The sequence below is a fragment of the Falco peregrinus genome, chromosome 1, assembly GCF_023634155.1.
Source record: "Falco peregrinus isolate bFalPer1 chromosome 1, bFalPer1.pri, whole genome shotgun sequence".
Classification (NCBI taxonomy): domain Eukaryota; kingdom Metazoa; phylum Chordata; class Aves; order Falconiformes; family Falconidae; genus Falco; species Falco peregrinus.
In genome coordinates this window covers 43568241-43585698 of record NC_073721.1, presented here as the reverse complement: position 1 = coordinate 43585698, position 17458 = coordinate 43568241, and the positions used below count along the sequence as shown (strand labels likewise).

Here is a 17458-nt window from a genome sequence, read left to right as displayed (position 1 = left end):
CATCACCTGCTGTCTCCAGGGCTGTGCAAAAATGTCATTTTGCCACCAGGTTGGTTTTGCTGGGAAAAAAAACCCCACCACCAACACACTGAGAATAGGAACAAGAGAGAGGGGAGGTGTGAGACATAAAGCCAGCCAGCAGCACTTTTGAGGGAGTGCCTCGGGTTCCTTGATGTGCACTCTCAGGTACCTGGGTCCCCAACGGCAGGCAGAAATTAGGAAGAGGAAACTGCATTTTTATGCAGGAGGTATTGCTTAATCCCCTGACCAAAAAAGCAATTCTCTTAAGTGCTTTCCTGAAGTGGGGCTTATGTGAAGTGTAACGAAGGGCAGCTCTTGACTCTGCTCAGCTCCAGCCCACTGAACAAACTTCAGGCATGTCACATAACCTCTCCCTGCCTCAGTTCCCCTTGCTAGGACATGGCCAACAAGAACAAAAGCACTTGCCCTTCTCCTGACCTATTCCTTCCCTACAAGATAAAAGAAACGTCCATGCCAAGCAGTGAATTCCTTGTGTCCTGGAAGGGGAGAGGGTTCAAACCTTGCTGTAAGAATGAAACCAACTTGGCCCCCAGCTTTCCAGCCTTCAGGAAAAAAGTGTTCTATACCACGGAGAACTGATGAACAAAGCCAATGACTCCAACGCAGTAGCACAATGCATAGCTTAGAGGCAAATCAAAGCCAGCAACGCCTGTGCGTTGATATTTATATTGCATCTCTTGTACTTGCTCTCCCATTAGGCAATGAGATAAGACTTGGACAGATGTATGTTAGTGGCATTAGATTTCTACACACTCAGAAATAAGAATACTCTCCAAGTCCGTAACTGTAAAGGGCTGCCGACAGGGGATGGGTGACAGGGAAAAGGTGGAATTGCAAAGGTCCATTTGTCTACCAACAAATGAAGAGGCCAAGCTCCTCCTCTCCACCCCGTTACCATTTCCAAGACGAATCCTATATTTGCACATTCCCCCAGCTGCAATACCCTACACAACGACCTGTCCATGCCTCCTCCTCCCTCCCCCGCTGCCAGCCTTCCTGCAGCCACCCCCAGAGAAGCAATACGAATGGGCCTGGACCCAGCCAGGTTTGGAGTTTGGATGCCGGGAGGTTTTAGGCCAAAACCAAGAATGTTGTATCAATCCAGATGTCCTGAGGAAGGGATGGGGAGGAGCCAAATGTGGGAGGCAACAAAGGCTGTTCTGTTTCTCTTTGTGGCATGGGGTACGAGCAGAAGCAGAGAATTTGTGGAGGATAACCTGATCTTTCCAGCGAAAAGGACGGAGATGTTCATACACTTGGCAGACACTAGCGTCATGGTTTAACCAGGACAATTAGGGAAGAAGGTTCCATAAGGTCAGTAGAAAGGTGCATCCTGACTCCAGATGTGTCCCAGGTGGCTGAATACTGGTGGCAGAGAGAGATCAGAAGGATTGAGGCACAAACCAAACTTTTAGAAGGGCGATGGCCAACGGATGCTGCAGCAGCACCTGGAAGCCCTGATCTCATTCACCCAGGCTGGGCTGTATGCAGAGATAGCGAAACAGAGCTTAAACCCTGTGCCTATGAAGGGGACAGGCAAACAGATGAGGATGAAAGTGAGACAAAGTGATCTGGTTAAATCACCCAGCAGAGCAAATGGCAAAGTTGGGGAAAGCCTCCAGCACTTTGACTGGCCCTGAAGAAAGCATGAATGTCTTCCTTACAGCTTTTTTATGTGTACCCTCCTAACACTGGAAACTTCAACGGGAACTAACCTTCTTCCATGCATGGGACTTCATTAATATCAGCAGTAAGAGAGATTGTCTCCTCCTTGTGCTGAACCCCTGGCCTCCGTGTACAGCCCATCCTTCCTGGCACCAACCCACCTCCACTGCAGTGATCCGTGCGCAGCCCAGGCGGGGCCAGACAGTTTGGTGCTGGGCTTCCTTCAGCAAAAATGACCACACATCTGATTCTGAAGCAACCCTAAACTGCTGAGGGAGGACAAGCCTGCATTTAGAGCACAGGGACTCAGCAAACACTTGTTCAACTGCTGACTTGCCTTGTTTGAGCTTCCGCAAGCCAGGAGTGCCTGAGAAGAAACTACAGCCATACACCACTCAGCTTCAGGAAGCTGGAGAGCATGTGGAATAGAAGAGGTGGATTCAATGAAGCAGCACAGCTCCTGTGCACACAGGGGACTCAGCCAAGGGCTGTAACAGATGTGTTTTAACCCATGCCACTGAGCTATTTGGGATCTGTCTCCGATTGCTCCAGTGCTCACTCACGTGTCTTTCTGATGGAAAACCAACAATAACAATTAGTATCATATAAGGAACAGAGGACTGCTGCCAGCATTAGCACACTCTTGAGCACCAAGGGTTTCCATTCCACTTTTTATCCCAGCTATGCACAAGGCAGAGGTCAGTCAACATTAATCAGCCTTGCTCTGGGCCAGCTCCTCCAGCACATTCAGCCTGCTGAATTGCAATTACTGTCTCTCTGTGCTATGATGCGTTCTCCCTACTCAACACCTTTGCTGCTTGTCTTAAGCTGGCCGAAATAAAAGGACGCTGTCAGCCAGCACGTGATGACAGAGGCTAAGCTTGGCCATGCTGGCGATGGCCTCCAGACCCTACAGGGGATGATGCTGTCTGGGCAGGGCTTGGTGGGTCTTGGCTGCAGGTGAAAGCCTTGTGTTGTTACTCTAAGGTCTAACTGAATCCCCTTCCATCTGATGGCAGTGTCCCATCTCCATCCCCTGGGAAGGGGTTTCCACCCTTCCAACACTCCCGAAACTTGCTCTCCCAGAGCCTTTGGGTTGGTTCAGGATCACCCTGGGCAAGCCCTATCAGAGCCAACAAAGGGAATGCAAAGTCGAGGCTCCTTCTTAGCACGTGAACACACTCCAAGGAAAGGCTTTGGAAGGGATCCTGATGACTTCCATATTATTTCCAGTAAATTTTGTGCTGATTCTTGGCACAAACACCGGAAATGAATAGGCTAGGTCAGGAATGTAAATAAAGTGAAACATTGGGATTTAATCTAATCTATAATTATAGTATCTGTGGCGCAGGGAAGGAGTTGGTGTGTTTGCACTGCAGCTCCACTGAGGAGCTGGAGGGGGTTTTCATTTCGCTTTCCAAAATTTCCCTTTTTTGGCTGAGGGATACTTGGTGTCTCCCCAAGTATCTGAAATGAACGTGCTGGGCTGGCAAAACCACTTTCCAGTGGCTGATCAGGTACAGCTCAGTGAAGAGGCATCCCCAGGCACTCAAGGAACGACAGGGTGAGAAGCTGAGATGGATGAGCTGGACCGAAGGCTCAGGGAGGCTGTGGGAAGCACAAGGGAAGCTCCTACCTCCACAGTGACGAGATCAGTTGGGTTTGTAGGATGCTGAGCTATGTAAGGGCCATGAGTAATGAAAGCTTAGTCCTTCCAGGCTGAGTTTGACCTCTGAGACAAGCGAGAGCCCTTCCTCTTGACTGGTGTTTGGTGCATCACAAGTTGCCTGTCACAGCACAGTGCTCCCAAGCTCCCAAACCATCAGTCTGACTGGTGTTAACCACTGTCCGGGCTGGCTGGTCCATGCAAAATGAGTACTAAACAGACACACAGGCATCTCTCCCTCTGCCTTCCTCACCCATCCTCTTCCAGTTCAACCCGGGAGGACACTTGACAGACTGCTTTCTAGCCAACCTCAGGGGAGAACAAACACCTCTCCTGCAACACATTTTGAAAGAATTATAAGACTTTGGGGTTTTAACAGCTTAAACCAAACTTGACAGTCTTCAAGGACCACCCTCAGTGTCCCTGTGTGTGTGAACATCAGCAGCAGGGATCCCCACACATGGGCACCCATGTCTGACAGACCAGCAGGACTCTCCACGCGCGTACCGGAGCCTACAGAGCACACACATCTTTGCTGACATGAGCTACTTTCCCTTCGAAAACCCTCCGTGCAGGGACACCTCAACCCCAAGGCACTACAGGCAAAGGGAAGAAAAGGGCTGACAGGCAACATACTTTTGTCAGACCGAAATTGCAAAGGACGAAGAAATTATTTCTTCTTTTGTTAGCTTATGTTTTGAAATTACAGAAGTCTCAAAAGCAAAGGAATCAATCTGACTTTGTTTATTTGTTTGCTTGTAGAGCATATTTTGGTTTTGACTTTCATACTTAAGCCCAGCTTTGATCTCAGGCTGGTAATACTCCAACTGAACGGTCAATGGCAGAGTGGAATTGCCTAGGTACTGGAGAAGAAAAGAGACAGAATGTCTGACACATTTACAGAGCAGAAGAGACTTCCACAATCTCACAGTTCTCTCTCGGTTTATGTGATACCCTCAGACTACTGAACAAGCATAAGCATCAGTGCTGCAGACTCTGTGTGCTCACCTAACAGCCTAGAGAAAAGCACAGGTCCCTGTTGAGTGGCTTAAATCAGGATTCTACGCAGGCCAGAGCCTTCCAAGATAGCTATTTTTCCACGGCAACAAATGAAACAAGCAGAAGAAATTCAATTTATGAAATGACCCTGTTCCCATGTTTCTGTTGTTGTTACATCTGCACGGGCTCAGAACAGAGTGTTAGCCTCACATTTCACTGTTCTGGCTTTCTTCATGCTGTGTTGCAACTGTATGGACATCTGAACAGAGGGATATTTGATGCGTGTGCCGATGAATCTGAGAACGCTCAGATGCCAAGTAAACACGTGCTGGTTAGGACGCAGGTTGGAGCAAACGTGTGTGTGTCGGATATGCATGCATCCACGGCAGTGCATGCAAACACATTGAGCAGTAGGTGTACCAGTGCATGCAGGTGTGCTGGGCGTGCAGCAGCCAGCGCTAAGAAGGGTGTGCTGTAGTGTGTGTGCATGCACACTTTTTTGGATGCCCAGGAGCGTGGGTCTATGCCCCACGGGTGCCAACACAAACATGTGTCCATACATGTGTGCTTAAGTGTGCACAGCCCTGGGAACAGCGTGCCAAGCCCTGCTGAGCATTAGCTGTGGGATGGAGCCAACACTGTGCGTCACCCCAGGGCCTGTCCCCACAGACGGATGAGGTCCAAAGCTCCTTGATGCCAGGGGACTGCTGCCTGCTGGCTGCCTGCAGCCACGGCTCCCCACAAAAACCTACTGTCCCTCACCCAAGGGCACCCACAGAGAGTCGGAGCTGCCCAGAGCACCCCCAGAACACGGGGCATGGCTGACTGCTTACCCCCTCCGTGGCCATGTGCCTCACAACTGCGAAGCAGAAGCCTGGCCCTGACGGAAGAGATGACAAGACTCTGGACAAAGCCTTCTGCCGTCCACCCAAGGCTCTCCCAGCCCTATGCAGACACCAGGAATTAGATAACAGAGCCCCTAAAGCGATGGGTGAGTGCAATTATCCCTGCCCAGCAGATGGGGAAGATGATTTGGCAGCCCAGGCTGCCCAAGAGCCAGACCTTCTGGCTCCCAGCTCCATGCACTCACCTCAGCAGCAGCCCCCACATCAAACCCAGCGGCTCTTCCCTCCCCCGGTGCCCCTAGCAGCCGTAAGCCGAACGGCTGAGAGCTCACAACCAGCTGATTTTATGGGCGGTGGGTTATTAGCAAGCTCTGCGGTTGCTCCAGCCTCTCCCTGGCACCTTTTCAGAGCAGCAGAGCTCCCAGAGATATTAATAATTGTATTTATGCGTTATATATATATATATTTAACAAGAAAAACATTTACAATTATTAAATGGCAAGAGGTATCACTTGGAGCCCACTCCTGGAGGCAGCCCTGCTCAAGAGATGTGTGATAAAGGCTGCTCCTTCTTCGGAGGCTGTCAAGATACTTAACCGGGGGGTGGTGAAGAGGAAGGCAAAGGGAAAGTATTAATCAAGGTCTTAAAAAGTTCTCACTGACAGACCATTTGCCAGCTCTCACTTTAAATGCTTTTGTGGTCCTATAAAAAGTTTCATTACTCACTACAAAATGTGTTTTAATTATTACAGTCTCTCTGACATTAAGCCCTGGGTGTTTCTTTCTCGTGTACTCTGTATCTGCTCTGTCTCCTTGCCTTATTTCTCAATTTTTTTCTCTCTTACTGTCCTGACTCCTGATATCCCCCTCAAGACAGAGGATGCCCTCGCTAACACAAGCCAAGTTGAAAAGCCCAGACCTCCTCCAAATGATAATGAAGGGGAAGTTAATATTCAGATTCTGAAATTATCCCTTTGCTTTGGACACTAATTACTCCACGTGATTCAAACAGACAATCCAATCCCACGTGCTCAAAGAACATCTCAGAAGAGGCAAGAGAACACCAGCACAGGCACGGCCAGCCACCCCTGCAGGGGGAACTGGGGGGCTGGCAGATGGACGTGGTGCCTCGCTGATCTGTGGTATGTGTCCTACCGACATAAACAGCAACTTATATAAACACTACCTATCGCACTTTAAATATCTGGCTATTTCAATCCACCAGGCATTTAGCAACTTGCTTCAATCTGATGATATTAGCACAGTTCATCCGTGACAGACGACCCTATCCACCCGGCATGGACCGGGAAGCTCAGGATGCTGAAAATGTGAGTTATTCCAGTGGAGTCTCCCACAGACTCCCAGTGCCTCCACCACTGTACTGGCAAACACTGGTTTTCAATTTTCACCAGCTGAGCAGAACATCCTACACAACAGAAAGAGTCTCCTTGTTTGCCCGGTGTCTGCTGTAACATCGGGCTGACCGAACAGATCAGTAACAATCAAATAATAGCATCGGAAAAGCCTCCTTGCCTCCAGACCCTCCCCACATGCCTCTCCTTACTTGTACAGACCATCTGGTTCCAGGCACTTGAAAATGACTGAGTAGAGGCTGGTTTCAGGGACATCTCCATGGCTCCTACCCGCTGCCACACAGGATGTTGCAAGGCCAGAAAGCAAATCATCCGCAAAGCTCAAGGATTCTCCTGGAGAGCAAAGAGATGAGCAAGACCAAAACATCAATACAGGTGCAAAATTACTGCTGACTATTTAAAAAACACTGTAGGAACAGCTCTACACAGGACAGGCAATCAACAAACTCTAGCTGTGGCTGGTAGGAATGGCCCCAAGTCTCCGTGGAGAATATAGTCTATGGACAAAGCAAGTAGCAAACACAACTGGGCCACCAGCTGTTGTCACAGCAAAATGTGTTTCTGCTATGTTAGATTATCAGGAAAGAAGACATTTTCAGAGCTTGGATAGAATTGCTCTCAATGTGCTCGAGGTGCGTGCATGTATGTTTTGTTTTGGTTTTTTTTTTTATTATTTTTATTCAGTGAATATCAGTAGCTTTGTTGAGGTGCACTCTGCCATCTCCTGGAGCTCTGACTGGAGCTCCTTCAGCTGTGCTGAAGAACACTCGACCCTTTACAAGCACTGAAATGAAAAAAAATACTGATTAAAAATGCTGAAAAACTTTCAATTTTTTTGGGGGGTGGTGGTGGTGGTGTGTGTCTTCTAGTTTATAAAGCTTATTAAACCTGAAAACACTCCATTTATTAATCTTTCCGGGCATGATTATCTACTGCCATGCAACCTGTCTCCTTGCAGTGGGCAGGAATGCTCATTGCATTCAATTCCCATTTTACATCAATGTAACTGAAAGCCCAAGGTACCAAGCTGTAAAAAAAACAGAGCAGCTGCCCTGGTTGTGCCCCCATTCCCACTGATGGGAATCAAAGGGCTGCTGCAGCTGATAGAGTTGTGCTGGGATAAGCAAACCTGGACCCACAGATTGCTCTGCCGGCTACCTTGTGCATGTGTAAATGTCAAGACACCACAGCAGAGGGAGGAGGAGAATTCCCTTCTCAGCACTTTATTTTTCTAAAAGCAAAAGTGACTGATGGCTACTGAAATGAAGCACAAGTCTAGGTTCTTGGTATAGACCGTAAGAAAGAACCCAGTGGTATGAGCAGCCCAGAATGTCTCACTGTGCAGCCAGATTACCCAGGTAAAAGAAAAAAAATTCCTCCTCCCTAGCCCCCCCAACTCACATTTGCGTCTTGTCTCAAAATACACAACTCAGTAACAAATGTCCCCCTTGGCTAGAGAAAAGAGCAGCAATAAATACTTTTCCTCCCTAAAGGAATCCAAGCCTTAATTATTCATTTTAATGCTCCCAGCACAACTCGTTCTTTCCAAACTTTTTTCAGGCAGCTCTGTCACTGGTCTCTGCAACTTAACCCAGTTCCCAGCCCCGGGTCCGTACCAGTGCACAAGCCAACTCCACGGGCATGTTGGGTTGGCAGCAGGAAAATCCCTGCTTGGAAGTCATGAGCGCTGAGTGGCTTTGAGCAAGCCCCTTAGCTCTAGATTTACGGTTTAAACGAACACACCAACCCTATTGCTCATTTCCAAACGCATCACATGATGCTCTGGGTTGTCATGGATCAGCCCTGCCTAGGTTGTGGGGTGCACTGCTGTCCCCCCGCATGGGGGAAACTAAGCTCTTGGGGTCTGCCAACGTGGGTTAAGCCAAACCCCTTGCAATAAAATCCCTGCAGGGGGAGGGTGCTTTGTGTTCAATCCTGAGCCTCTGGGGAACTTTCCTGTCTTGTTGGCCTTGCTACAATCAAACAAGAGCAAGGAGGTCGTTATGAAAATAGCAAAACAGATGCTAGCAAAGGTGCTGAAACCACAGCCCACAGACCGAGAGTCTTTCTGCACCTGTGTAAGCTGCAGTGAGGTCGCTGGTGGTGCCAGACTGCATGGACCATAGAGCAAAGATGGGGTGGGGTAAGGGACACACCAACTACCCCAGGCTGTCAAACGGCAGTGAACAGCGAGTTGTTTCTGTGCCATCCCCTGGGTGAGGCACAGCACACGGCAGCTTTATTTGTTCATCTTGCACACAGGAAGTCAGAGAGACTGTTCAGTCTGCAATGCTCTGAGAGCAGCTGAAATGAAATGTCCTTCTCTAGGACCAGGAAACAACTTTTTTCCCTAGACTAGGATGTTGTCAGTGGAATGCAGCTAAGGCAACAGGTGCACTTGCTGGCATTGCAAGAGGCCGATGGACCACTAATGCTGCCCTACCACGGAAAAGTGCCTTGGGATGTTGTAGCAACAGAGGAATACTGACCTAACTGCACAAGGTGAGAGCTCACTGCGTAGTGCTGCTCATCTGTGCTTAAGAACAAGGCATGGGGAAAGCAGGAGAGAAGGCTTCACAGGGAAATAACAAAAAGTGCAAGTTTACCATACAAGCAGAGCCGTAAAAAGGCAAAGCAGAGACACATGACTCTGAATACATCAACAGGGCAGGCACTCAGATGGAAAAGAAATATTTAGGCTAATGGACAGTAATGGCAAGAGAAAGTAAATTGGGTATGAACAAACGGTCTACTCTTGAGAAGGGCAAATAACCTAACTATCTTTTTAAAAGGAGTTTGATCACTTTATAAAAGGGATTATATGGATAAGTAGCTTGTGATGGAAAGCAAAGGGGCTTCTCTTTCCTGTCTGAACCTGTGTTCTCGCACACCCTGCCAGCAAATATCAAGAAGGATTTCAGCCTCCCAAAGCAGCCCTGAAGCACAAACCTTCTAGATTGCTGTAGTATCTTTGCTCGCATTATTAAATTTCAGAAAGAATCCAAAGGTTCTCTTCAGAGTAAATGATAGCTAAGTAGATCATCTCTGTGGAGTAGGAGATATTTTATTGACCAGACAGCCATCTGTGTCCTTCATTAATAGTAATAAATAATTGATGTCATGCTAAATAAAGCAATAAGCTGTTACAGATATCAAGGACAAATGACCAGATCCTGTGAGGATGCCTCACCTGTGTTCACTTCTCAGTAGTAAAAAAATCCAGACCGGAGCTCAACATGACCATGCTAAGTGCTGTGTACAGAGCAAAAGACGCTACTTGCTGCACACTGATTACAGGTAACGGAGCAATTGTGCTCAGCAATGGGATGCTGATCCTCCTACCTGTACGCCAAATCCCTGCAAGACTCTTTTTCCCCCTCGTTTCCACACAACCGCCTTCCCGGGACTGGTCTGGCCCAAACCGTTCGGTTCCCCAGGCAGCTTCTGCAAATTGGTCTCTGCTCTACTAATGACCGCCAGGGAGATGCAGCTCCCTCCAGGTGGCATTTTCCTTCCCTCTCCAGGGCAACCGCTCCCTACCACCTCATCCTCTCCCACAGACACAGCTGTGGAGTTGGGAAAACCTCCTCTTTTTAGTTTTTATAAACATGTATCTTATACTGATCCTGGTGTTGCAGTGAGTCAGAGCTCTCCCTAAACCAGAGGAAAATAACAGCATGCTTGGAGCTTGCCAAGGCGTTAGCCCCATTTTGTGAACATCGCAAACTTCTGGCAACAGCAAAGTATATAGGTCACCCCACCGGTGATGGCTTTGGGATGGCCACCTGGGAACTCAACTTGAGGGGTGGGAAAGCCCCAACTCAGCTGCTTCTCTGCAAGGCTGAGCTGGTAATCTGCTCTTGAGCGAGCACATTTCTAGTAGCAGGAAGCTCAAACAGGCAGGAATGGGGACCGAGGAACAAAAATGGATGGGAGCAGACTCAGACCGCTCGCTCGCAGCATTCAACAGTCTTAGTCTGCCTCAGTCCTTCTACCGCGACCTGTGCCAGCGCCCAGCAGTTGCGGGCGGCAGGCAGGATGAATCACCTATCAACCATCCCACCGAAGACAACAACAGTTACAGTGTTGAATTCAACCAGTCTAAACAAGAGAGCGAGGCCAGGAGGCTCCGGGAGGTTAGAGGAGCACAAGGAAGCTCTGGGACCCTCACCAGCATTCCCCCACCTTCAGCCCATGTCCCTGTGCTGAGAGCAGTACAGACAAAACCCAGGCGGCGCAAACCATGGTGGAAATGAAGATGAGAGGAGACCTCCCTGCTGTGATTCACCTTTGAGATTCCTAGAAAGAGCACAAAGGGCAAAGCAGGAAGGCACCACCATCTCTGTCTTGACAGCTTCTTTACTAGACTGGATGAAACCAACCCTGCAACATTACCAGCCACTTTCTTCTGTTTGTCGTTTTCTCCCTCCGTCTTTCTCCCTTTTGCTTTTTTTCAACCTGTTTTCAATTTACTCTTGTGGCATCTCTGACTGTGACCTCATTCTGGTACTTAAGGCGAGGGGGGGTGGTGCGTGGGGGGGTGAAGAGAGAGAGTGTCCTTTAGAAAAGAAATGAAAGAAATCATATTTTATTTAGCTTGGTTGGTTTTGAAGCTTTAGCAGAAGAAAGATTAACCTTTTCTGCCTAACTTAATGAAAACAAGGAGAAAGCCTGTATGGATAAATAAATATCTGTGTGGGTACGGAGCAGGCACGATCGTGTTACAGCCCCGGTGGAGCTGTAATGGGGAACAGGCGCGTTCCTGCACAGCGGCTCCCAATTCCCGATCCATTTTCAAGGAAAGAAAAACAGAGTAGAATGTCAGAGGCCCAAGTGGGCATACATGAGGGAGCCCGGGGAAGGCAGATGGGGCCCAGCGAGGACCTCAATCCCCGGCAGTGACCTCCGGAGCAATGCCAGTAAAGCAGATGGAAAAAGAGACCTTAGTCCACTTTGCTCTTGCCAGGTTTTGGTTCCTGAAATGAGGAAACAAATGGCATGCTCAGCCCTCCAGGTTTGTCACCTTTTGGGGGTCCTCATTCCATCTTCCTCCAGGGCTCTGCCTCTGGGGAGGGGAGGTTCAGAGGAGGGCTGTGAGCAGAAGGCTTGGGCTGGGATTTTGGATGGGTAGATGGGCAGCACAGGCTTGCAGGGTGGTTCCTCCACAACGAGGTTGTATCTGGGTTTAACGTGCTTTGGATCTGGTGCTTAGTGGGGGAAGGCAGCGAAAGGTGGTTTGTCCTGAAGACGATGGGCTGATTTAAATTACTGTAACATAACTTTAGGCGACGGAGCTGTTCCGATTTACATCAGCAGATGGTCTGTCTTGCTGCCTAGATCATTAAAAGCAAACTGTCCCTACTGATCCTGGTGGAAGGATGTCAAAACCTCCTTCCCTACATGGCTTGCCAGATTATAAAAGAAATAAAAAGGCCTAGTCATTACTAAAAAATCTTCTGTCCACATTCTGGGAGCATCCATGCATGCCAGCCTCTCACGTTAGATGGGAGCCTAAGCCCCGTGCCCAAAAAGCCTGCAGCCTCTGAAATAATTTCTTTCTCGTGACTTTTCTCAAAGACACATCCATTGGGAATCCCTCTGGCTGGGTACGGGTTGTCTAGGCTAAAACAGAAAAGCCAGTGAATGTGCTCTGCAACTTTGGGCACAGTTCCTGGCTCACTTGCCAACTTGTACAAAGGTGCAGATTGCAGTACTTCTGCGAACGACTTCACCTTGCCTAAGTTATGAATTCTAAGGGAATTTGCTTCCTCTGTCTGTATGCTACTAGACACATTAATAATGACGAAGAGATCTCCTCTGGGCTTCCCTGTTCCCTGCTGCTGGTGGAAGACCGCATTTGTAGATCGCTAAAACTAAAGGAGCAATGCTTTAGCTGAGCTAAGAGCAAAAGTTGCATTCCAGTGCCACCAAAGTCCCTCAAATGGCTTTGCTGGTGCTCTCCAGGGCTAGAACTTGCTGTATACAGAGTGACCACGTGGAACTGAAGGATGGGCTTTCTTGCACTGTTCTTATCAAGACAGGCAGTCAAACAAAAGGAAATGGTCTTAATTTGGATGAGCTACAATGTTCTAAAAACATGGTGCACAAGGCTAATCATGAGCGAACTCTTTCAGGGTCACCAGCAGGACTCCTTCACCTGAACTCTCCACAGACTGCTTATCACAGTTCTTTCACAGTCAGTATCTAAGATCTCAGAAAAACTGCTTCAACTCATATAAAAACACATCACCTCCTCCATCTCCCCCAAGGCAGTATGCTGCTGGAGGAAAGTGAGAATTAATGCATTTCATTCTGTGCTACGAGCCCTCCAGTATTTCTCAAGGTTCACTGGGTTGCTAAGGGTCAACCACAGCCAGACACAAGCTGACTCTGCTGTGCTTGGAGCCATCTAGGCATGAGCCAGTTCCAATCTCAAAGCCACGTATTCACATTAGCATGGTGGAGAGTCCAAGTGAATTTGTCTATTCCCTTGAAGGTTTTTTTGGGCTCTGCAGCATGTTAAAATAGTTACTTGCTTTCAAGGCAAAGCGGGAACCTATTTGTGCTGGGAGTTGTGCAGACACAAAGCAAAGACATGAGCTTTGTCCTCAGATACTTCTTGTCTGGCAGAAGATTTTGTCCATCGCCACAAGTCTAGTTCTCGCTCTCATCACCACAGGTCTAGTCCCCACCCTCATTATTGCTTTCCTTTCATTTGTAGCTTCTTTTAAATTAGAGATTTTTAAACAACACACCAGTGATCCAGACCATGTGGTGGTCCCCAAGGCCAGCAGTCAGCAGTCTGTAGCAGATCCAGGGGCTGCACAGAGCCTTATGTTCACCAGAAATCCCACCAGCCCTGCTACAGCCCCAAAGCACTCTTCTACAGCATAAACTGGTATGTCAGGTAGTTCTGAGATGGCAACAAAACCTGTATCATAACCTCTTTCCTCTTAAACGCACAAATCTACTCTTGCAGTTCCTAGGAGAACGAGCTACTGTCTGAAAATGACTCCCAAATTTTGGATGTAAAGATGGCACCAAGGACCTGGGCTCCATCAGTCCAGAGTACTGGGATGTTTCATCTTCTGCTGGGATTAAGAGAACTAAACCTGAAGGGGAACAACTTCCACCGTGAGACATGTCAGAGAAAAAATCCTGGGATCCTTCCTTAAAAAAAAAAAAAAAAAAAATCAATGACAAGGTGACTCTGGCCAGTCCAAGCGGGCTCTAGTGATGTACCCACAATGCTTGACTTACAGTAGCACACGAGCCTCCTAAGCTGCCCAGTACATGGTCTACGAAGAAAGCAGGGGAGACCTGCCAAACAGCTGGGTCGGGTCCTTCATTTCCAGCTCTGCTGAGCAGTCTCTCATTTATTTTCAGCTCTTTATGACCAGATACTCCAGTGGTTTAACGACCCACAAAACTCCACTCGCTGACTTGCACCCACTGCAGATCAAGCCTTACACACACATGCAAATATCAGGCTAGCAGGAGTGGGGAAGAATATTTCCTAGAAAGTAACTCAGTATGCAATTAAATGCTAAAACCACATTTATCTTGGGCGATTTATCGAATCAAATTAATGTAAACCTATGCTGAAAAACCATCATCCGGTTTGTGCTTCACTTCTTCCTTGCACTTACAGGGAAAGTGTTTTTTGGCTTCTTAGATCCAGCCAGTATCTTCTATATTGCCACTGCTGCCTGACCCTGATCCCCGTCCCTTCTTACATTTCATGGCTCAGTGCTGGAAAGTTGGACCAAACCACTGCCTTTAGTAGCAACCAGTTTAAAAAATATATTATTTTTTTTTGTCCCATTTATTTTTAATAGAGGTAACGTGCATAGATGCTGATGAATTAGTGATAAGACTTTGGACCAGTATATTCCAAAAGGCTCAGCACACACAACTGCAAACAAATCTGCAGCCTGTTAGCCAACAAACGCTTAGAAAAAATTAGTCCTGATGGAGACACCCACATGGAAGCAGACCTCTTATTTGGCCTAAATATGCAATTTTGGACATTTGAGAATGTGGGGGCAGATCCTCAGTTCATAAAATCTCCTGTAGCTCCCTTGAAGTCAATGGAACAATAACAATTTACACTAGCTGAGTCGCTGCATCCTGGCTGTGAGCTATTTGGAGCAACTACACCGTAATGATTATTACAGATATTTCAGATCACTTGTCTAAGACAGATAGGAGAATACCACTGCATAAGAAAACAGAGCTGGTTTGCTATGCTTTCCAAAGAATTATTGACCCATATCTTGCAAACATTTACACATGTTTAGCTTTATTCATGTGAGTTCCATTACACTCGTGTGCCAGATAAACTAATGTACATGCTTTGCAGGACCAAGGTTAAAACGAGTGCAAACACAACGAGTTCTAAATGTTTTTGTAGATATGTTCAGTTACCTCAGATTCAGACAGGCATGTCATTTGACTATGCCTCTTTTTATAACTCACCATTTATACAATCAGGTATCACGAGAGAAGCCAAATATGATAAAGCAGCAATGATCTGACCAAACTCAGAAAGCTAGAAAAAACCCCACTCAGTCAAGTCTAACTTATGCAAGAGTTGACATCAGCTCTTGAACAAGGAATTACCTGGGTTACTAGAGTATATTCACAACAGCTTGCTTAACACAGCTAACGAATCATTAACTTATTGATTTCCTCATAATGAAGTTAACGTTTTTCTTTACCATTTTCATAGAACCACAGAATGGTTTGGGTTGGAAGGGACCTTAGAGACCACCTAGTTCCACCCCCTCTGCTGTGAGCAGGGACACAATTTTGATTCATTAAAAGACACAAATCAGTGAAGAGGAGAAAGAGCTGGGAATCTCTTGGCCATGAGGAGTCTACTTCAGCATCCACCATCATATCAGCAATCACTGTCTTGTCCCCTGAGATGACAAGGTGAGACAGGATCTCCCACATCACTGCACAATCCCATTGCACACAAGAACAGAATACAATTTCTAATTTGTAAATTGAGCTGATTTTTTTTTTTTCCTTGAGGACAAAACATGTGTCAACAAGGTTCGACGCCCAGAGACTTCAATGCATTTCGGAAAGGCCACTAATATATCTGACGATGTGGCAGCATTTAAGTCCCTCAGCCAAGACACAAGCTCTGTTACAATATATATACCTGCGTCACGGCAGGCAAAGAAGCATGGATGCAAAGAAAGGAAATTGCTTTTTCAAGATAGCAGGCAAAAGGCAAATTTGAGGCTGTAATCCAGAGCCCCAGCCCAGATCTCTAAGCACTAATAGCTGGCTTTAATTTCTGAAAGACTATTAAAACTGTTTTTTACAAACTCCAGGCACTGAGGATACCTGCCATACACACACAGCAGGATGCTGGCATGGAAGAGCCTTCTGCTCTGAATTTTAAGTCACGTTTCCCAGAAACCAAGAGAAATCAATCCTGGCATCCACAGGAAAGGGGAGTTGTTAATAGCCAGGACAGCTCTGATGGACAACGTCCCCTGGGAACCCATCTCACCAAAGGCCCTCTATGGTGGGAACAGTTGTTTGACTCCTAGATGTCCTTGGCAAAGCAAGGTATCTGGGCACCTTTCCCACCCCCAGGATCACCGATCAGTCTAGAATAGTTAGTTGAAGACACGTCATCACCAGCGACTGTGCAACATCTGACCACTCAGACGACAAAAGACAGATTCCCAGAACGAACAGAGCAGGATTAAGCCAAGTGGTAAATGGATTCCAGGGCTGTTCCAGGATCCGTGCTGACGAGGGAAGCCAGTGCCAGGTAGCCAGACTGGAGCTCATATAGTAAGGTTATCACTTCCCTCTTTTCTTCAAATCCATAAATAGAACCCAAACATTGTTTGGGCCATGCCAGAGAGATAAGGTGAGTCTCTTCCACCCCTTGCAAAGCCTGGAACAGAAGCCCCACTACTCCCTATCCTAAGCATCAAGCGTAGGATGTTGACATTTAGCAGTAGGAAAAATTACCCAAACAATGAACTCTCTCAGGTTTCTCTTCTCCCCTCCCTTCCCCCAATCTCCTGGAAAATGTTCATAAAGTGGAAAAAAAAAACCCAAAACCAAAACAAAACACCAAAACCAACCCAAACCCCAACAACCAAAACCCAACCTTCCTAAGGCTGTGGAAATAACATGTAGAGAACAGTGAGTCAGGCTCTGCTGCACAAGGGTCACCAGTCCTGAAGGCAGAGATGATTCACCAAGCCAGCAAGAACTAGAAGGTAGAAGAGAACGAAAAGAGGGCACAGAAAAAAAGTTGTGTCAAAGAAGTGAAAGAAATAAGAAACTAAACTGTTCCGGGTTGCATGCACCCTGTTTTTTATCAAACATCACTGCTAGAACTGACCCAGCATGACTCACTTGACAGTGGCGAGATTTATTCCTTTAGTGCTTTGTCCAGACTTTCTTTATGAGAAGGCGGCAAAAAGGCTGTAAGACACCAATCCACCTCCATACCCTGCTCCTCCCTCTCTTCTTCCCCTCCCTGAGATGCTCAGCAGAGCCTCACCTCCCTGCTGCTGCTGCTTCGACCACTCCTTTCCCACACCCATCCCCTTTAAATTCAGCAGCATTATGGCACTCTGTTTTCCCTATAAAAGATGCCTTCAATGAGATGAGAAAAGCAGGGCCTGCTTAGGAGCACGGCGTGCCGTGGGGAGGCCCTCCTGGATGCCACTGGCACAGAAAACACATTGTCACAAGAGGTGAAGAGGAGGATGAGACTCAGGTGCCTGGGGAGAGTTCTGCCTGCCAGAATGCTCTCCTGCTATTCCTCCATTCATCTTTCCTCCTTGGCTGTCCCCCCGCTCCTTTTATCTAATAACCATAAAAAT

The 17458-nt window shown here is 47.4% G+C and overlaps 1 protein-coding gene across 1 annotated transcript in view; it reads right to left on the bottom strand.

The window, feature by feature from the left end:
• The window catches only part of ASTN2 (astrotactin 2), a 354170-nt gene that overhangs the window by 26699 nt on the left and 310013 nt on the right, over nucleotides 1-17458 (bottom strand). The window contains exon 20 of the mRNA XM_055802618.1: nucleotides 6782-6923. Within this exon, the coding sequence (XP_055658593.1) occupies nucleotides 6782-6923 (142 nt within the window). The remainder of the gene's footprint in view (nucleotides 1-6781; nucleotides 6924-17458) is intronic.